The sequence below is a fragment of the Monodon monoceros genome, unplaced genomic scaffold (assembly GCF_005190385.1).
Source record: "Monodon monoceros isolate NGI ecotype Baffin Bay Population unplaced genomic scaffold, NGI_Narwhal_1 Super_Scaffold_12, whole genome shotgun sequence".
Classification (NCBI taxonomy): Eukaryota; Metazoa; Chordata; class Mammalia; order Artiodactyla; family Monodontidae; genus Monodon; species Monodon monoceros.
The window spans coordinates 151,342,887-151,364,856 of NW_021703768.1; the positions used below are offsets into that span (position 1 = coordinate 151,342,887).

Here is a 21,970-nt window from a genome sequence, read left to right on the forward strand (position 1 = left end):
GCTGAAAGTGGTCTTTATCACCAAACACATTGAGCAGTATGCCTAGAGCCTTCTGTAGAAGGACCATCTGGTTAGGACTGACACAGGCAAACCTATGGGCTGTAGAAGAAAGATTATTCTGTATCTGAAAGAAGACCAAACCAAGTCCTTGGAGGAAAGAAGAATAAAGGAGATCATGAAGAAACACTCTCAGGGACTTCCCTGGTGGTCCAGTGGTTAAGACTTCACATGTCCACTGTAGGGGGCACAGGTTCGATCCCTGGCCAGGGAACTAAGATCCTACATGCCTACATGCCTCGGGGCACAGCCAAAAAAAAAAGAAACTCTCAATTTATTGGCCATCCCATGACTCTTTTTGTGGAGAAGGAACATGATGAAGAAGTTAGTGATGGCTGAAATGTTGTTTAACTGTGAGTGGGAAGACGCTGGACTGGATGGAGGCCCTGTCCCATGGCGGGCAGGGGGTCAGGGGAGGACTGGACGCAGCAGTCAGCTGCACCGCGGGGAGAGCCTCAGAGGCTGCCACACATGGCACTCTCCACTGTGGGCTTTCTTCACTCCCTGAACCGCCTTTGACCCTTCATGGCACCAGTGGGAACACCACTGCTGACCCCAACCTGCCCTCCTGCACCCACAATCCCTTCCAGATCATCCGGAGCCCCTAGAGCTCCCCTGGGTGGAGGTCGCACCCACCACATGGGAACCACATCTTTACCTCACCAGATCCTTTCACACAGAGGCCCAGGGAACATGGAGATGGCGCAGGCCCCGCGTCCATGACGCCACCAGCTGTGTGACACTGGGCACGTTTTGCTTGACCTGCAAGAGCTGTGATTCCCTACCTGGGAAATGGGGACCACAGCGCCTGCCTCTCGGGGCTGTGCCGCAGGCCTGAGGGGACGAGGCTAGGAGCTGTAAAGCGTGGCCAGCTGGATGTCATTTGAAGAAAAGAAAAGCAAGTCTCTTAGGACAGCCACACAGCTGAGGTTGGTTATTTCACTTTATTTAGCAAACCGTCACACTATGGGCCCCACCAAACTGCTCCTCCAGCCTCCCCCAAGGGTCTGCCTTGGAAAGAAGCTCAGAGGGTGAACAGGAAGGCCCAGGCTCCCCAGCTGGCCTCCTCTTCTGTCACACACACCACACAGCACAGAACAAGATCACTGCTCATGTCCTCAGGTGCCCACCCCAGTGTGGTCTGGGGGCCTCCAGTGTTCAACAGCCACCTGCGGGGGTCTCGACCCAGCACCAGGCACAGACCCCCTGCTCCTGAGAGGCTGGCATAGGGCAAGGGCCTCTGCACCCAGCTGTGGGGATGTCAAACCCTTTTCCCCAGCCCTGAAGCCTGTCCCCACTGGGCAAGAAGCAAAATGTACGAAAATACTTCTTTAATTATTTCTTTGAAGTGGTTAAGAAATAAGGTCATCTTATTTTTCTTTTATAATCCTAGTTAAAAAAAAAAGTTCACATTAGCGCCAGGGCCCTTCCCCAAGCCGAGCGCCCGCTGCTCAGTAGAAACGCTTGTTCCGCTCCTGCCTCTTCTGAAACACCACGGCCCCCACCACGGCACACACGATGATGCCCAGGAGGGCGCAGAGCAGCAGCAGGAATACCCGCCACCCCGTCAGGGGCCCGCTGCGGAAGTTCCCCGTCGGGTCGTCCACGTTGTCTGAGGGAGGAGAGAGGGGGGAATGAGAGGCCGGACGGGCTCCCAGGAGATGGGGGAGCAGGGCGACAGCCCATTTAGGCCCCCACACCCACCCTAGAGGCGTCAGCTGTGGCCTGCTCACACCGCACCAGTGAGGGGCAGGGGCATGCACAGAGATTGTCCAACCTCACTGGGACCAAGGTTCCCAGGGATCAAGGCTCCCAGGGATCCAGGCTGAGGTGCTTTCTGCTACAAGGAACTGGTGAACACTGGACTCCTGGGGTCTCCTTGACAGCCTGAGTCTGCCTGAGGCAGGCCCAGGACCTGCTTTCACAAGCCCACTCCCAGCCCAATGCAGTGGTCTGAGGTCCCCGGCCACAGGCTGCCCTCAATCCCATCTGGGTGCGTTCGGTTTCTCCCAGGGCCCCGACCCCCAACCCCCATCCTTCTGCTTTGACCCTTTAAGCCCTGCTTGGCCAGCTGCGTGGGGCTGCTGGGGGGGCTAGAGCAGATGATGCGTCCGGAAACCCTCGGCAGCAGAAAGCCTTCAGCCAAAGGTCGCAAAACTGGTCTATGGCAGGATTTGTTTGGCCCCCAAAACATTTAAAAGCAACTTGAATCTTAGAAAAGTGAGATGTCACATAAAATGTTGGGTTCCACTGGTGCTCTATCACCTGCTGGGCCCACATGCACAACTTTGGGGCTCCTGGGATAGATTTCGCCACACACACACACACACAGGGGCCTCACTTCCCGCACGAGAACCCTTGCTCCATGAGGACGAAGTGGTGGCTGACTAGTACCCTGGGAAGAACTCAGGCTTGGGGTTTTGCCAAAACTCAAGTTCACATCTTGCCTTTTTACCTCTTTCTAGCTGAGGAAACCTGAGGATCAGCTCTCCCAGCAGTCACAGGACCTGCTTCCACGCCGTTCACTGAAGCCGCGCACTGAGGTATCAGAGTGCCCCACGCACCACCCACACCAACAAACAGCCCCTCTGGCTTCACTGGCCGTTATCCCAGCACTGAGTGCAGGAGGATGCAGACACCAGGTGCCCACACACCTGCTCATGAGCACTATTTGCTGATCCAAGGGCCTGGCTGGACCAGGGAAGGGCAGATGGACCCCGGGCACTTGCCCGAGCCGGCCCAGACCCCACCGGGAGCGGCTGCAAGTGCATACCTTTGGGCGACTTGAGCAAGTTGACGCTGGGCTCGATCTTGGTCCAGTCAATGTTCTCCTCGTCAGGCGTGTGCTCCACCATCAGCTGGAACAGCTTCATGGAGATGATGTCATGATTGTCTGCAGGATGAGAGTTAGCTTCTAAGGGGCCTGAAGACGCTTCGGCGCACGTGGCCCAACGACCACCCCCACCACCACATAAAGTGGCCAGGTTCCCTGGGGAGAACCCAGCAGCCCCCAGCAGGCAGCATTCCAGGGGCTGGAACACCTCCAGAACTCAGCAACAAGAAACCTGGAAGGAGGCAGAGCGGACAGGAAAAAGTAGGAGTTTTACAATCAAGATCATTGGGTCTAATCCTGGCTCTGCTGTCCTCTGTGAGGCTCAGTTTCCTCATTTGTAAATGCAGGTGGTAATCTCCATCTTGCATGGTTATCAAGGCATATAAATGAGAAAGTACAGACAAGGCACAGGCGTACTGCTTGCAGATAGTATGTCTTTGGAAACAGAACCAGATAAGGACCCACACATTGTTCTATGACTAGTTGAGAAGCCTGATCCTCCCAAGGGCAGGCAGCCCCCAGACATTCCTGTCACAGAGACCCAAATACAGAATGCGGACGAACGACTTGGCAGCCAGCTGAAAGCTCGGCCAGACACACAGTAAGCGACTGTACCTGAGGAGACTTGAGAAAGGCCTGGGTCCAACTAGTATGGGCAGGAGAGAACCTCTAAATGACACTGACAATAACTGATCAACCCATTTTTGAGATGGGGAGGTTGAGGCTCCGAACCAAGACAAGGGTCCCGGTCAAGGACCTGACTCCAGCTATCAGCTCAGCTAACTGACTAGAATCTGAGGAAAGGTCCAGAAAAGGGAGAGCCTAAAGAGCAAGGACCCCCGTGGCCGGATTGGGCAGAGCCCAGCCACACCTGACACCAGTATGCACAGCCCCTGGAAGCCCAGGGACAAGCATGGACTCTGGAGTCAGGCATCAGGTAGGTCCCATCTGAGCTCTGCCGTTCCCTGGGTGCATGAACTTGACAAGATCCCTTCAACTCCCAAATGCCCAATGGTCCCAGGTGTATAAAATGGGAAAGAGACCGCTACCTATCTAAGAACACACCACGTGCCTTTATGCATGCGATGCCTGACAGGAGGCTGGCGTGCACAACCCTCCAACTAATGGTTGGACACTACTGTGTGCATGGCTCCCTCCATTGCCCTTCCCGGGGCCTCTCTAAACAGCCTTAGAGAATATCCACCTGCCGCAGATCTGGCTCTGTTCCCAGAACCTTCTCATGACACCTGCTGAAACACTGTCAGATGGAATTCCAAGTAACCCAGAGGAGGGCTGAAGTGAATCCACAGATGGAACAAGACGGGCCATGAGCTGGTAATTACTGAAGCTGGTTAACAGCAACAAGGGGCTTATTAGACCACCTCCCCTCCTATGGGTATTTAGTGGAATTTCCACATTAAAAACTTTAAAACAAACCCCCCCCCCCCGCCCCGCAAAATAGACACTGGGACAGGGTGGACCCAGATATTTGCATGGTGAAGGGCAGGCTCCTGAACGGTGCTGGCTCACAGGCCCTGGAAACACCTATCCTGACAATAAACAAGCCTCTGACTGGTTCTCCACAATGCTTCCTAGCTCTGGTAGGCAGGAGCCAGCCCCAGGCTTGGTGCCTCCCAAGGGCCTTGAGAAGGGACTAAGGACCAAGGCCAAAGGCCACCATCAAGTGCCACCCAGGCCTGGTGGCCCCAAGAGGCCTGTGTAGGCAGGCAGCATCCCAATGCTTACAGCACGCACCGTGAGCCAAACAAGACAGAGCCCTGACTCTGTGGAGCTTACAATTCAGTGAGGGGGACACAGATAATGAAATAAATTACATGGCAGATTCCAGGATGGTTAAGTGCTATGAAGAAAGATAAAGCTAGGAAAGGTGATGGGAAGTGTGCAGGGGACTGGGATGTGTGTATGCGACTTTAAATGAGGGAATCAGGGACAGGCCCACTGAGGAAGTGACATCTGGGCGAGACCTGGAGAAGCCAAGGGAGAGATGCAAGCACAAAGGCCCAAGGCAGGAGGGCAGGGGTGGGTCTGAAGAGTGGCTAGGGGCAGTGTCACCAGGGAGCAGGGAGGATGAGCCAGAGGGAAGGGGGTGGGAAGGCAGCACACAGGCTTGGCAGTGTGCCACTGGGAGGGAGGTGGGAGGAGCAGCTCTGCTGCTGTGCTGGGAGAAACTGTTGGGGCTGGCGTGGGAGGAGGGACCCTCAGGAAGCTCCTGTGGTTGTCCAAGTGAGGGAGGATGGTGGCCCAGACCTGCCAGCAGTAAAGGAAGGGAGAAAAGTGGTCTGAGGCAGGGAGAAGACAAAGCCAGCAGGACCAGCCAACGGATGAGAGGTGGCGTGTGAGAGAAAATGCAGAGACCAGAATGATACCAAGGTGTTTTGACCTGAGCAACTACAAGGACAGAGGTTCTTTTCTATCTCTGGCTGTGGGTGTGTGAAGGCTGAGAGGCCTGCTTGGCACCAGGCGGAGATGCTGAGCAGGATGCTGGTGACACAGGTCTGGAGATGGAAATCTGGGGGTCCACTGCATCCAGATTCAAAGCACCCCAGCCCCTAGAGGACAGAGAGAGATGGCGGCTGAGGGACTGCTCATGGATATGGGAAGAGGAGGAAGAAAACCAGGCAAGCGTGGAATCAAATGAAGGAAGGTCAGAAGGAAAGGGACTGGCTGTGTCACAAGCTCCCAAAATACCAGGGAACGTCAGACTGAGACTTCACACCTCGCTCAGCCCACACACTCACCAGACAGGTCGCCGGTGCCGGCTGAGGCTCCAAAGTAGTAGCCAGTGGGCAGGCGCACGCCCGTGATGTCAATGCAGTTCTTCCACTCGTTCTTGTCCTCCAGGTCAGTCATCACCTGCGGCCGACCAGCAGGTCAAGGGCAGCCTGGGGCCGGCCTGCCCACCTTCCCAAGCCCCCCCAGAGCCGCCCCTCCCGCCCGCTCACCGTCAGGCGACCCCGGGAGTAGCGCACGGCCAGGAAAGTGTCGTGATCGCGGTTGCGGAAGTCAGCCGTGCAGCCTGCCAGCTCGGTCCAGCGGCCATCCTTGCTGTGGTCGTAGGACAGGGAGCCATTGTTCACCATCACGGAGATGTACGGAAACACGCGCTGAAACAAGACACGGGTTACTCTGAGGCCAGCCCAGCCCGTGGGAGGCCGCAGGGCACCCACCACCCTGATCCCTGGAGGCTCCTCTCATGCAGGGACCAGGGAGAAGTCCCGTTCTGCTCTGCAGGAGAGCAGGGGCCTACCTCTGTGGTCTCATCATTGGGATACGTGTCCAGGAAGATGGCTAAGCCATGGAAGTTGTCTTTGCTTCCAAACACAGGCCCTGGAATTAGAAGGAGATGCTCCTGTAACGGGAGAAACTGGAGTTGTCCCATGGATACCTGAAGGACAAAGTAATGCCAGCATGGGTGGGTTAATCTGTGGTCATTCTCCCAGGAAAGAGAAGGGATCTTTAAGTGGGGGTGGGGTGGGGGACTGGAGGGTGGTCTCAGGGGTGTGGCAGAGAGGACTCAAGTTTGAAGCCTGAACTGTGAAGGAACAGCACCTGCCTATGTGCTCTGAGGTGTCAGGTGACAAGGGGATACCCAACCTGTGAAAAACAGGTGGCCATTGCAGTAAGAACCATCCCTTAACCCTTCTGTCCAAGGCCAGACAGCAAACATTTTAGACTTTGTGGGCCACAGATGGTCTCTGTCACACAGTCTTCCTTGTTTTATCCTTTTTAAAATGGTAGAGGGACTTCCCTGGTGGTCCAGTGGGTAAGACTCCGTGCTCTCAATGCAGGGGGCCCAGGTTCGATCCCTGGTTGGGGAACTAGAACCTGCATGCACGCCACAACTAAGAAGTCCACATGCTGCAACTAAAGATCCCCCGTGCTGCAACTAAGACCCGGCACAGCCTAAATAAATAAATAAAATAAAATAAAATAAAATGGTAGAATGGTAAAACCATTCTTAGCTGGTGTAGAACACCAGGCCACAATGGGGCACAGAGTTGAGCCACAGGGTCATCTTCTAAAAGAACGCTCCCTTCAGTTGCCCCCAGGTCCCAGGTTTCCTCAAAGAGGAGCAGCAGCGCCCTAACAAGGGGTGCAGAGTGGAGGATCCTTGGCCACAGACGCACAGGTCCCACCTGTGCGAGCGCCACCCTACCTGGCACCAGGCGGTCCCGGGTATACCACAAGGCAATGCCATCACCATGGAGATTCTTCTTCCCTGCGCCATGGACTTTGAAGTGAACGTGCATCTCCCAGTCCTTGAGGAAGCAAGGCTAGAGGGAGAGCAGAGAGGGCTGTTCAGAGCTCCCCAGCTTGTCTGCCAGATGGAGGTGACCCGGCACAGACCCTGCACCGAGATGACACTCAGAACAGGGCCAGGCAGCAGGGTCATGAGTGTCACTGACCAACAGACCCCCCAGCATTCTCAGCAGGGAGAAAGGGGCTGCTGGGCCTCCCAGGTCAGGAGTGGGAGGCCACAGAGTATCCCAAGGCTGCTGAGGCAGCTTTTTAACAGAATGAGGGAGTTCCATAAGCACTTACAGTTCAAGATCAAGATATTAAAGATACTAAGAGAGGAAAGATAAGTTGCAAAACAGTATCAGCATTATGTGCTCATTTTTGAAAAAGAAAGAAATTAGCATATGTGTAGAGAAAGAAGGAACTGAAAGAAATATGAACCAACATTAATGAAAGCTAACTCTGGGAGGGGAATGTCTACTTTCTATGTCTGAATCTTCTGCATTGAACATATTACTTCTGTAATTAGAAAAAACTCAAATGAAAAATAAAAACCCTATGTCCCACTGTGGGTGATCTGGCTTGTGCATCACTGATTTACCAGATTCACTGTTCTGGGCCTGGGCACCAGGAGCCCAGGTGAGGAGACCTGGCCCCTGAGAACAAAGGGTTTGCAGGCACCTGCACTACAGCCTGACACAGTGTGAAGTCAGCCCTCCCAGTTCTTGACAGTTCATTGGCTCTGGGAGACCCTGAAGATTCTGGAGGGCGCAACTGTGAGGTGATAAGAACCAGGTCTCAAGGACATATGGGCACGGAATCTAAGTCCAAGACCTGCTGAGGGGATGGAAGGCCTGGTGAACCAGTCTTGCTTTGGACTGAGACGACAAAAACTGCAACGGAAAAGTAAGAATGAATGAGAAAGGCCTCCCAGGGATTGTAGCTCAGCTATGAGTCCTCACAATCCCTGAAATTAGACTAAACAGACTCACCCAAGCCTCACATTTCAGCAAAAAAAATCTTGCAAACACAGGGGCTTCCCTAGTGGCGCAGTGGTTAAGAATCCGCCTGCCAATGCAGGGGACACGGGTTCAAGCCCTGGTCCGGGAAGATCCCACGTGTCACGGAGCAACTAAGCCTGTGCGCCATAACTACTGAGCCTGTGCTCTAGAGCCCACAAGCCACAACCACTGAGCCCATGAGCCACAACTACTGAAGCCCACGCACCTAGCCCGTGCTCCGCAACAAGAGAAGCCACCGCAATGAGAAGCCTGCGCACTGCAACAAAGAGTAGCCCCCGCTCGCCGTAACTAAAGAAAGCCCGCACACAGCAACAAAGACCCAATGCAGCCAAAAATAAATAAATAAATTCATTTAAAAAAAGAAAAAAGTTATCTTTCATTCTTCAGGGAGAAGAAAAGTGATCCGGATCCAGACGTAAAGTCAGAGATTCACGAAGGAATGAAGAACAATGACTAAAGTAGATGTGAGTCTAAAAATCTAAATAAATATTTGACTGCATAAAACAATAATGCTTTGTGTGAGTTAAAACAGAAAGATTAATAACAACGGGGTAAAAAGAGTTAAAGTGCTCTAAAAGCCTTGCATTGTCCTGGAAGGAGTTAGAAGTATGCGTTATCATTAGGCTTTGGTAAAACATTATGTGTGCTTTAAACTCCAGAGAAACCATTAAAATATTGGGAAATAAGCACAGAACTTTCAACCTAATAGAAGAGTAAAAGTGTAATAAAAATTAGCCAACCCAAAAGAAGGCAAGACCTGAGAGAAGAATGAACAGAGAACAGTCAGTACAAACAGAAAGTGAATAGTAAGATGGCAGATTAAACCCAAATAAACATATCAGTAATTTTACTAAATGTAGATAGACTAAATGCTGGTAAGGGTACACATGATCTCCCTGTATTATTTTTTCTTCTTCTTTTTTTTAATGAAGTACAGTTCATATACAATATTAGTTTCAGGTGCACCACACAGGGATTGATATTTATATACATTACGAATTGATCACCACAATAAGTCTAGTAACTATCTGTCACCATAGAAAGTTACTGTAATATTATTGACCACATTCCCTATACTGTACATTACATCCCCACGACTTATTTATTTTATAACTGGAAGTCTGTACCTCTTAATCTCTGTATTTTTTCTTACAACTCCATGTGAATCTATAATTATCTCAAAATAAAAAGTTTAATTTTAAAAATAAATAACAGATCAAAGACTTAAGAGCTAAAACTACAAAACTCTTTAGAAAAAACAACGGGGGAAAATCTTCACAACACCAGATTTAGCAATAATTTTCTAGATATTACACCAAAGCACAGACAACAAAAAAATCAAATTGGACTTCATCAAAATTAAAACCTTTTATACGTCAAAGAACATGAAGAGAATGAAAAAACAATCCACAGACTGAGAGAATATATTTCCAAATCATAATAGATAATGTCCAGAATATATAGAAAACTCCTGAAACTCAACAAAAAACCCAATTCAAAAATGGGCAAAGGACTTGGATACACATTTTTTCATAGAAGAATATATACAAATGGCTAATAAGCACATGAAAAGACGCTCAACATCATTAGTCATTAGAGAAATGCAAATCAAAACCACAAGATACCACTCTACACCCATTCGGATGGCTATCATCAAAAAACTGGAAAGGGCTTCCCTGGTGGCGCAGTGGTTGAGAGTCTGCCTGCCAATGGAGGGGACGCAGGCTCGAGACCTGGTCTGGGAGGATCCCACATGCCACGGGGCAACTGGGCCCGTGAGCCACAACTGCTGAGCCTGCATGTCTGGAGCCTGTGCTCCACAACAAGAGAGGCTCCGACAGTGAGAGTCCCGTGCACTGCAATGAAGAGTGGCCCCTGCTCACTGCAACTAGAGAAAGCCCTCGCACAAAAACGAAGACCCAACACAACCAACAATAAATAAATTTTAAAAAAAAAAAGGAAAATAAGTATTGTAAAGATGTGGAGAAACTGGAACCCTGATGCACTGCTGGTGAGAATGTAAAATGGTGTGGTTGCTATGGAAACCAGTTTGGTGGTCCTCAAAAAGTTAAACAAAGAGTTACCATATGACCCAGCAATTCCACTTCCTAGGTATTTACCAAAAAAAAGTGAAAACAGCCACCTACGTCCACCCATGTATGTAGCAACACTGTTCACAATAGCCAAAAGGTGGAAACCACCCAGTGTCCACCAACAGATGAATGGATAAACAAAATGTGGTGTGTGCGTGCGCGCGCGCGCGCACACACACACACACACACACACACAGAGGAATGTTATTTAGCCATAAAAAGGAATGAAGTACTAACACATGCTACAACACGGATGAACCTTGCAGATATTATGCTAAGTGAAATAAGCCAGATATAGACAAATATTCTATGATTCCATTTATGTGAGGTACCTAGAAGAGTCAAATTCAGAAACAGAAAGTAGAATAGTGGTTACCAGGGGCTGTGGGGAGGCAGGGAACGGGGAGTTAGTGTTTAATGAGTACAGTTTCAGCTTGGGATGATGAAAAAGTTCTGGAGATAGATGGTGGTGATGGTTGCACAACAAGGTCAATGTACTTAATGCCACTAAACTGTACACTTGAAAGTGGTTAAGGGACTTCCCTGGTGGTGCAGTGGTTAAGAATCTGCCTGCCAATGCAGGGGACACAGGTTCATGCCCTGGTCCGGGAAGATCCCACATACTGCGGAGCAACTAAGCCCGTGCACCACAACTACTGAGCCTGAGCTCTAGAGCCCGCGAGCCACAACTACTGAGGCTGCGTGCCACAAATACTGAAGCCCGTGAGCTGTAACTACTGAAGCCTGCACGCTACAACTACTGAAGCCCGCATGCCTAGAGCCTGTGCACCGCAACAAGAGAAGCCACGGCAATGAGAAACCCGCGCACCACAATGAAGAGTAGCCCCTGCTCGCCGAGAAAGCCATGCGCAGCAACAACGACCCAATGCCACCGAAAATAAATAAATAGATTTTTTTTAATTATAAAAAGAAAAGTGGTTAAGATGGTAACTTTTATGTCATGCTATGTTACAATAAAAATATTTTGAGAAATTTTATTTTCTTTTTCATGCAGATACATATTTACAGTAATCAAAGTATTTACATTTTTTACAGTATTTACATTTTTTTAAATATTGAAGATTGATTTACAATGTTAATTTCTGCTGTACAGCAAAGTGACTCAGTTATACAGATATATATATTCTTTTTCATATTATTTTCCATTATGGATTATCATAGGATATTGAATATAGTTCCCTGTGCTGTACAGTAGGACCTTGTCGTTTATCCATCCTATATATAATAGTTTGCATCTGCTAATCCCAAACTCCCAATCCTTCCCTCCCCCACCCTCTTCCCCCTTGGCAACCACAAGTCTGTTCTCTATATCGGTGAGTCTCTTTCTGTTTCATAAATATGTTCATTTGTGTCATATTTTAGATTCTACATATAATTGATGTATTTATTTTTCTCTGTCTGACTTGCTTCACTTAGTATGATCATCTCTAGGTCCATCCATGTTGCTGCAAATGGCATTACTTCCTTCTTTTTTGTAGCTGAGTAATATTCCATTCTATATCCACACCCTTATCCATTCATCTGTCGATGGACATTTAGGTTGTTTCCGTGTCTTGGCTATTGTAAATAGTACTGCAATGAACACTGGAGTGCATGTACCTTTTCAAATTAGAGTTTTGTCTGGATATATGCCCAGGAATGGGATTGCCAGATCATATGGAAAATCTATTTTTAGTTTTTTGAGGAATCTCTATACTGGCCGCACCAATTTACATTCCCACCAACAGTGTAAGAGGGTTCCCTTTTCTCCACACCCTCTCCAGCATTTATTATTTGTAGACTTTTTAATGATGGCCATTCTGACCGGTGTGAGGTGGTACCTCATTGCAGTTTTGATTTGCATTTCTCTAATAATCAGAGATGATGAGCATCTTTTCATGTGCCTATTGGCCATCTGTATGTCTTCTTTGGAGAAATGTCTATTTAGGTTTTCTGCTGGGTTTTTTTTTGCGGTACGCAGGCCTCTCACTGTTGTGGCCTCTCCCGTTGCGGAGCATAGGCTCTGGACGCGCAGGCTCAGCGGCCATGGCTCACGGGCCTAGCCACTCCGCGGCATGTGGGATCTTCCCAGACCGGGGCACAAACCCACGTCCCCTACATTGGCAGGCGGACTCTCAACCACTGCGCCACCAGGGAAGCCCTCTGCTCATTTTTTGATTGGGTTGGGGTTTTTTTTTGTTATTGAATTGTATGAGCTGTTTGTATATTTTGGAAATTAAGCCCTTGTCGGTCGCATCATTTGCAAATACTTTCTCCCAGTCCATAGGTTTCTTTTCATTTTGTTTATGGTTTCCTTTGCTGTGCAAAAGCTTATAAGTTTGACCAGGTCCCATTTGTTTATTTTTGCTTTTATTTCTATTGCCTTGGGAGACTGACCTAAGGAAATATTGGTAGGATTTATGTCAGAGAATGTTTTGCCTATGTTTTCTTCTAGGAATTTTATGGTGTCATGTCTTATATTTAAGTCTTTAAGCCATTTTGAGTTTATTTTTGTACATGGTGTGAGGGTGTGTTCTAACTTCATTGACTGCAGCTGTATGGCAGCTGTCTAACTTTCCCAACACCACTTGCTGAAGAGACTGTCTTTTCCCCATTGTATATTCTTGCATCCTTTGTGGTGACCATTACATTTAAAAAAACTGTCCCAATGCCATTGAGTATTGTACTGAAGACAATGGTTTAAAAAATTAAAGTATTTAAAAGTAAAAAACAATAAAAGGTTAAATGGTAAATTTTATGTTATTGTATTTTACCACAATAAAAATAAATGAATAACCGCCCAAAAGCCTAATTTTATGCTGTTTACAGGAGACAACTCTAAAACATAAAGAAGTGGGAAAAAGAAAAGGATAGAAAAAGATATTGCATGCAAAAACTAAGCAAAAGCAAGCTTGTGCAGCTATGCCAATAACAAAGTTTAGAAGGGGACTCTTCTTAAGAACAAAAGACTCCATTTTTCAGGAAAATTTTGGTCTCAAAATATATAAAGCAGAAACTGACAGACTACAAAGATAAAGACAAATCCATACACAGGCATTTTAATACACCTCTCCTAATAACTGATAAAAACAAGCAAAAATGTCAGAAAGATATAGAGATTTGAACCCAATCAGCAAACATGACCTAAGGATCTAAATGGCACATTTCACTCAAGCAGTAAAGAATCCACATCCTTCAGAAACACACATGGAATGTTTCCCCAAAATCCTGATCATTCGAAGGACCATTTGCAAGTCTCAACAGACCTCCAAGGATTGAAATCACAGAAACTGTTCCTTGACCACGATGAAATTAAACTAGATATCAATAACTTAAAAAATAAAGATAACTAGAAAAGCCCTCATGTATTTGAAAAAACTTAAAAACATATCTCACATACACAAAAGTCAGCCCAGAAACTAAGATTTCAAATGGGCTCTTTGGTGCCCAGGAGTTTTCTATGGCTGGGAACAATGCACTGAGAATAAGACCCCAAGCTGGTGGGAGGTGTGCCTCTGAGAAGGGCAACGATGCACTGGAAGGTGGGAAAGGAAAACCTCCCCTCCTGTCCCTGGCATGTTTGCAGGGAGATCAGTTTCAGGAAAGAGTACACATGGAACTTGAGGACCTAGAAGACCTAGACCTAGACCTAGACCTCCAAGACTATCCCGGCCTTAGAAAGTCTCTGTGTACTGCAGGTAAGACTGCAGATCATCAGACAGAATACTGTGATACAGACAACATAAAGAAGGATTTTAAGCAGATGAGGTACGGGCTAGAACTGATGTAGAAGTTGATTTTGAGGGCAGAATATGACATGGCCATGGTTTTCCATCCTGGCCGCACAGCTGAGCCACATGGGGAGCTCAGAAATCTTAATGCCCTGGCCCTCCCCCAGGCCAACTAAATCAGAATCAATCATTGGCGGTCACAGACCATTTTACAGTTAGGTAGTTTCTGTGTCTTGACTTGCAATAAAGTGAAAGGCAGACCTAATCCTTTTCTTTTTTTAATTGGAGTATAGTTGCTTTACAATGTTGTGTTAGTTTCTGCTGTATAGCAAAGTGAATCAGTTATACGTATACATATATCCACTCTTTTTTGGATTTCCTTCCCATTTAGGTCACCATAGACCACTGTGCTATACAGTAGGTTCTCATTAGTTATCTATTTTATATTGTCTGTAGTAGTGCATATATGTCAATCCCAATCTCCCATAAGTTTGTTCTCTACATCTGTGACTCTGCTTTGCAAATAAGTTCATCTGTACCATTTTTCTAGATTCCACATATAAGCATTATACGATATTTGTTTTTCTCTTTCTGACTTACTTCACTCTGTATGACAGTCTCTAGGTCTATCCACATCAAGGCAGAGCTAATCTAACAGTCAGCTGATACACTGTTAAAATTTTTGATGAAAGATCACTACATGATTTAGGGTTTATAAACCAAAGAAGTTCAAAACATTGAGTGACCCTGCTATAACAAAACTCCCTGCATCTCCATCTACTATTTAAGCAAACACAAGTTCTCAGCATTCACACAGATAAGAACAAAAAGCAGAAGTCACGCTAAAGCTTCTCATTCTGCCAATGACATCCATCCAAACAGGCGTGGGGAGATGACAGCTGGATGAGATGCATTTCAATAAATGTTTACTTTGTGTAATAATTATTCAAAAATTGTGTAATTGTGTAAGGCATTTCTTTTGATCAATTGTATACCAATGATAATTATAATAATCCCAAAGAAAATATTAAAACTTAATTTCAAGGTCCCAACAAGGTTAAAAGCTTCAATTATTACACTTATTTTATTTGCAGAGGTACATGATAGGCTAATCAGTAAAATTTTCAAGCATTAAATATACTGCATTAAGTTAAAATTCTGTGTGGGAAATAAAATGAAAATACAAGTTCAATTTTTAAAAATGATGTACAATTTGGGCTTATTCAAGTGGAACTCAAAAGGGAACCCTCCTGCACTGTTGGTGGGAATGTAAATTATACAGCCACTATGGAGAACAGTATGGAGGTTCTTTAACAAACTAAAAATAGAATTACCATATGACCCAGCAATCCCACTACTGGGCATATACCCAGAGAAAACCATAATTCAAAAAGAGTCATGTACCACAATGTTCATTGCAGCACTATTTACAATAGTCAGGACATGGAAGCAATCTAAGTGTCCATTGACAGATGAATGGATAAAGATGTGGCACATATATACAATGGCATATTATTCAGCCATAAAAAGGAACGAAACTGAGTTATTTGTAATGAGGTGGATGGACCTAGAGTCTGTCATACAGAGTGAAATAAGTCAGAAAGAGAAAAACAAATACCGTATGCTAACACATATATACGGAATCTAAAAAAACAGTACTGATGAACCTAGTGGCAGGGCAGGAATAAAGACACAGATGTAGAGAATGGACTTGAGGACACAGGGCGGGAAGGGGAAGCTGGGAGGAAGTGAGAGAGTAGCATTGACATATATACACTACCAAATGTAAAATGAACGGCTAGTGGAAAGCTGCTGCCCAGCACAGGGAGACCAGCTTGGTGCTTTGTGACAACCTAGGGGGTGGGATAGGGAGGGTGGGAGGGAGGCTCAAGAGGGAGGGGATATGGGGATATATGTATACATATAGCTGATTCACTTTCTTATACAGCAGCAACTAACAACATTGTAAAGCAATTATACTCCAATAAAGATACCAAAAATAAATAAATAAATAAAAGAGTGGATCTCAAATTGCAATATTTAGATTCCACTGAACGGGAGGCGGGGGAAGAAAGACAGCACAATTATATTCCAGACTGAAAAACTTGATGAAGGCAAGTGCAGAATTCTCTCAGCCTGTGACACTGCCAACCACCAACTACCTCCAACCATAATTAAGTTACTTGGGACTGAACCAATTTCTAGCAGTTCCAGCACTATTTGTACCTCATTTAAAAAAAAATTTTTTTTTAATGTTATGCTGAACTCACTTCCTTGAAAAATATAAGGCTACATTATAATTTTTAAAAGTTATCAGAAAACATGGGGACTTCCCTGGCGGTCCAGTGGCTGGGACACCACGCTTCCACTGCAGGAGGCCCGGGTTTGATCCCTGGTTGGGGAACTAACATCCTGCATGCCACACAGTGAGGGCAAAAGAAAAAGTTATCTGAAAATACATGGGACCTAATTAAACTTAAAAGCTTTTGCACAGCAAAGGAAACCATAAACAAAACAAAAAGACAATCCACAGAATGGGAGAAAACATTTGCAAACAAAGCAATGGACAAGGGATTAATCTCCAAAGTATACAAACAGATCACGCAGCTCAATATCAAAAACAAACAATACAATCAAAAAATGGGCAGAAGATCTAAATAGACGATTCTCCAAAGAAGACATACAGATGGCCAAAAAGCACATGAAAAGCTGCTCAACATCACTGATTATTAGAGAAGTGCACATCAACACTAGAATGAGGGGGTGGCTGAGCAGGCAGGCAGGCGGCTAGGTGGGTGGCAGCGGCCTCTGAGCAGTAGAGGGGGCTCTGGGGTGGCACCACGGGCAAGGGTAGAGGGGCAAGTTGGCCACCACCGCTGCCGGGTGGGCGGGGGTTGGGGAGGAGAGCCACTTCCGGGTAGGGAGCGGGTGGGAGAAGGAAAGGCAGGCAGCCGCTCGGCTGCGGCACTCTTTAAATTTTTTGGGGTGCCGCAGAGGCGACCCCTGGAGCTGATGTTCCTGATCCCCAGGGTGACAATGGCCGCTGCCTAACCTGGAAAGAGGAATGCCAGCTCCTGAGCAGGCCTCATTGGTGGAGGAGAGGCAACCACAGACCCATCAGGAAGCTGCCTCCACTGGCCCAGGCATGGAACCCGAGACCACAGCCACCACTATTCTAGCTTCCACGAAGGAGCAGGTAACCCTGCATGTTGAAGAAAGTTGGAAACCTATCATGATTTTTGTTATGTAATTCCTTGATGGCCTCAGATGACTTCAAAATTTTATCTTTTGGCAAAGAATAGTATTCTGAATGGATGTTTTGTGGGAGAAAGCAAAAGGGGTTCTGGTTTCTCGAGAAAGAAGAAACCTACTTCTGCTCATGGGCTACCTCTTTTGTGAAGCCATGTTCACCCCAGCCTGAAGTCAACAAGTCAACTCTCTCCTGATCTTCTTTAGCACTTTATACCACTGCTCTCTTATCATACGCTCCTTTGAATGATGATATAATAAAAAGCTACCTAAGGATAAAAAAACTACAATGAGGTATCATCTCACACCAGTCAGAATGGCCATCATCAGAAAGTCTACAGGGACTTCCCTGGTGGCGCAGTGGTTAAGACTCCATGATCCCAATGCAGGGGGCCTGGATTCAATCACTGGTCAGGGGAACTAGATCCCACATGCATGCCGCAACTAAGAGTTCTCATGCCACAACTAAAAGACCCAGCACAACCAAATAAATAACTATTAAAAAAAGAAGTCTATAAACAGTAAATGCTGGAGAGGGTGTGGAGAAAAGGAAACTCTCCTACACTGTTGGTGGGGATGTAAACTGGTACAACCACTATGGAGAACAGTATGCAGGTTCCTTAAAAAAATAAAAATAGAACTACCATATGATCCAGCAATCCCACTACTGGGCATATACCCAGACAAAATTCTAATTTGAAAAGATACATGCACCCCAAAGTTCACTGAAGCACTATTTAAAATAGTGAAGACATGGTAGCAACCTAGATGTCCACTGACATGGATAAAGAAAATGTGGTACATATATACAATGGAATATTACTCAGCCATAAAAAAGAATGAAATAATGCCATTTGCAGCAACATGGAGAGACCTAGAGATTACCACACTAAGTGAAGTAAGTCAGACAGAGAAAGACAAACATCATATGATATCACTTCTATGTGAAATGTAAAAAAAAAAAAAAGATACAAATGAACTTATTTACAAAACAGAAACAGACTCACAGACTTTGAAAACAAACTTATGGTTACCAAAGGGGAAACGTGGGGGAGGGATAAATTAGGAGTTTGGGATTAACAAATACACACTACTGTATATAAAATAAACAACAAGGACCTACTGTATAGCACAGGGGACTCTACTTAATATTCTGTAATAACCTCTATGGGAAAAGAATCTGAAAAAAGAATGGATATATGTATAAATGAATCACTTTGCTGTACACCTAAAACTAACACAACATTGTAAATCAACTATATTCTAATATAAAATAAAATTTTTTTTAAAATTTATATGACAGAAAAATGTGACAGAATGTGACTCCGGGGGAAATAGTTAATGAAGTACCCTCTGAGTGGGTGGCACTCGAGCTGAGACTTAACAGATAAGAAGAAACCAAGCAAGCATGAAGAGACTGGAGACAGTGTCCCAGACAGAGGGAACAAGTGCAAAGGTCCTGAGGCAAGAAGGTAGCCAGAGAGGCTGGAACAAAATTAACAGAGCGAATGACTGGAAATGTCAGGCACTAGGGGCCGGACTGTGCAGACATAATGCATGTTTATCCCTTCACAGGAGTCCCCAGGCTCTGAGGATCAGAGTGAAAGCTAAACAAAGTATCCCCAGATGCCCCTAGCTGGAAGGAGAGGTGGAGCTGAGGTAACAGGCAGATGAGGCAACACAAGGACAGTGTGGGCTCTCAGAACTAAATGGGGACGTCATCCAGAAGGGACCAAAGAGCAGGGTAACAAAGAAAACTAGGACACTCGCCAACAGCTTAGGCCATGGGAACGGTTGGGATCAGGCAGGGTGAGGAAGGAATACATTCTGCCCCCAATTATTCCCCTTTCACCCCTTTCCTGACCTTCCTTGGTGTGGAGTCTGTGCAGCAGCTGATCTTGGCCACTGCTTATATATGACACACCAGTGACACCTGAGGCTCCCTAACCTCTGCAGCAAAGGTCACAGAAACTAAACTGCCCATGAGTCCACTGATGACTAGACCCTCAATCAAGCACTAAGGAAGGGGACTGAGTCTGCAAGTATTTCTAAGGGGTTCCTCCACTGTCCAGGCTGGGTCAAGTGTAGCAAATAAATTGCTGGGCTTGGAAATGAGACAGATCAGAGTTTAAACGTTGTTTATGCCATTCGCTGTCTGTTAGCTCTGCAAAGACTCAGGATAGCCATCTACATCAGTCTGTTTGAGAATTAAGTGCGATAAGGTACGTTAAAGTCAGTGCCTAACACACAAAAAATACCCAATGAAGACCCCACTCGTTCCATTTATCCCACTAATGAGAGGGTTCAGTTCAGGCAGATGACAGCCCCACTACTTACTGGCTATGTGATTTTGGGGAAGGCACTTTCAACTCTGAGTCTTAGCTTTTTAGTCAGTGAAACAGAGATAACATCAGTTACTTCACATGGCTTTTGAAGGAATGAAGTAAGAAGAGTGTACGAAATGTCAAGCACAGCTCCTTACACATGGTTACTTCAATTGTCATTACCTGTTATTACTGGCGGGTGTGACCAAGATGGGGAAGGGGGCGGAGGAGGGAAGGGCGGCCTTCAAACTAAGCTCAGGTCTAGGCTGCTGACTGCAGTGGCTTACTTAATGCTCTGCCTAGCCTCTTGGGAACCACTCACCAGGTGGTTCCAGATAGAGCCCTCTTTGCTGCGCTCGTCAGGAGTCAGACGCACGTACTGGCTCGTGAGCATTGTGCTGCCTTGGAAGTCCCAGAGGAGCGTGGAGCTGGAACCGACCCCTGTGGGCAGAGACACGGGCACAGACAGGTGCGTAAAAGGCCAGGCCAGGACTCGCTTTGCCAGAGGCAGGGAGCCCACAGAACTGCTCTGACCAGAATAAAAGGCACCCCTTCCCCAACCCCATCCAGCCTCGCCCTCACCCTGAACTCATTCCCGCCCCAGGCCTCACCGTGGTAGGGCTTGATGAGCGAATGTTCCCGTTTGAGGTGTTCACTGTTGCCGTCAGTTATATCGGCAGCCACCGGCCCCAGAAACAGGAGAAAAAGTAGAAGTGTAGTAGGGCCAGGGCCGGGGCCGGGAAGCCCAGGCCTCCCCGGGCATCGCCGGCCCCAGCCCCAGCGCCAAACCCAGCCTGCCGCCGCCACCGCCGCCGCCGCCGCCGCCATTCTCCGTTCCTCTCGACCACTTCCGTCTTAGGACTTCCGCCTTCCGGGTGTTCCATCTAATAGCCTCCGGCCGGAAAGCCCTCCAACCCTAGTGTCACCTGGGAACTGCCAGCAAAAGTAAAGCCTCGCTGCCGTGGAGACGGCGGCTGTATTTGCTGAGCAGCCTCCCATCCTGGTCGAGTGCCTTGGCGGCTGCGAGGTACCTGTCAGCCAGCCTCAGCAATGGGTTCTTATGAGCGACAAGAGCAGCAACCAATCATGGAACAGCACTTTCGGCTTGTGGGCCAACGGGGAGCAGAGGGATGATTTGTGTCGGCGGGCAGCGCGAGGGTCGTCTGTGAAGTGGGGCATGCTGGAACTTGTAGTTTTCATGGGCCGCTCGCGCGGGCTGGGAAGACGAAGCCTAGAACTCTCTTGGCCTCTGGCCACTGGTGGCGTCCCTGGAGTAACCTTTCCCAGTCCAAGCAGAAGTGAGTTCTAAATTGAAGGCGGAGACTAGAATTCCAACTCCCGCGCCACCTAGAACTCACTAGGGCGAGACTTTTTAGCCATTTCTGGCTCCACGCCTTTGGAAACAGAATTCCTTTACTTGATGGCGTCCAGCATTCCCAGTTCCTCAGGCCCAGTTGGGTTTCAGCAGGAGGAGCAGACCCGAATCCCGTCCCAGTGATAGCTGGGGCCCATTCGTATCCAAACGATTGTAGTGCCTGCCTGGCGCAGCAGGAAGCGTCCAGGAAAGGTCCGGGAAAGCTGTCCGTGGAGCAAAGGTGGAAAACTGGTGGCCCACAGCCAAATAGAGCTCTTGCTGATGCTATTTCAGTAAATGACTTAACTACCGATATTTTAGATCAGGAGACAAATTCAAATTAAAAATCCAAATTTCCAGCTTCTCAGGAAAAATTGGAAGACCCAACCACACTAGGCTCATGGGGCTGCCCTGCTAAAAATGCCTTACTTTTCTAAGCTAGTCTCCACTCTGGCCACTAATTTACAGCACCTGCCTGGCCCTTCTAGACACTTGAATTAATGACCCCTGTTATAGATCACAGGGTGGGACAGTTGGTTTCCTGCTCCTTTAAGAAGTCGTCCTGTTGAATGAATGAATTTCTTCAGGATTAAGTGCTGAGACATCTTTTTTAAATTAGCGATATATATATGTATGTATATTTCAGAGATTTATCTGTATCTGTGCAAACAAGGACATGTGCATTCCACTAGACCTCCATGAGGGCTTAGATTTTTACCAGCTATAGTCACTACTTAATCCCCAGCATCTAGAAAAGTGCTTGGCACATAAAGTTGATTAATAAGTAATTGGTGAAAGAATGAATGTTTGGTCTAGAGGTCATGTTAGGGGGGAGAGCTTGTAAACTTTAAAACCCCCTATGAGGCTAGGCCCTGATCCATGGCACAGCCACCCCCCATCACAGGTATATTGACACCGTCATGCACCTTATTAAGACCACCATTGGCAATGCTCCAGGCCCAAATGCAACTCCCAATACACACACCAAGTCTGACTTTATTGAATCCCTCTGTCTGTCTGGCCTGGAACAAGGTGTCTGGAAAGAAG

General features: G+C 47.1%; 1 protein-coding gene across 1 annotated transcript; it reads right to left on the reverse strand.

The window, feature by feature from the left end:
* Nucleotides 1–982: 982 nt before the first annotated feature.
* Nucleotides 983–20,590, reverse strand: LMAN2 (lectin, mannose binding 2). The gene is made up of 8 exons (XM_029218768.1): nt 20,181–20,590; nt 19,892–20,010; nt 7,068–7,185; nt 6,159–6,238; nt 5,854–6,015; nt 5,650–5,764; nt 2,831–2,950; nt 983–1,669 (listed from the first exon to the last, which is right to left on the reverse strand). Exons 1-8 carry the CDS (start codon nt 20,395–20,397, stop codon nt 1,509–1,511), a joined length of 1,092 nt encoding a protein of 363 aa, XP_029074601.1. The 5' UTR covers nt 20,398–20,590; the 3' UTR covers nt 983–1,508.
* Nucleotides 20,591–21,970: the final 1,380 nt, after the last annotated feature.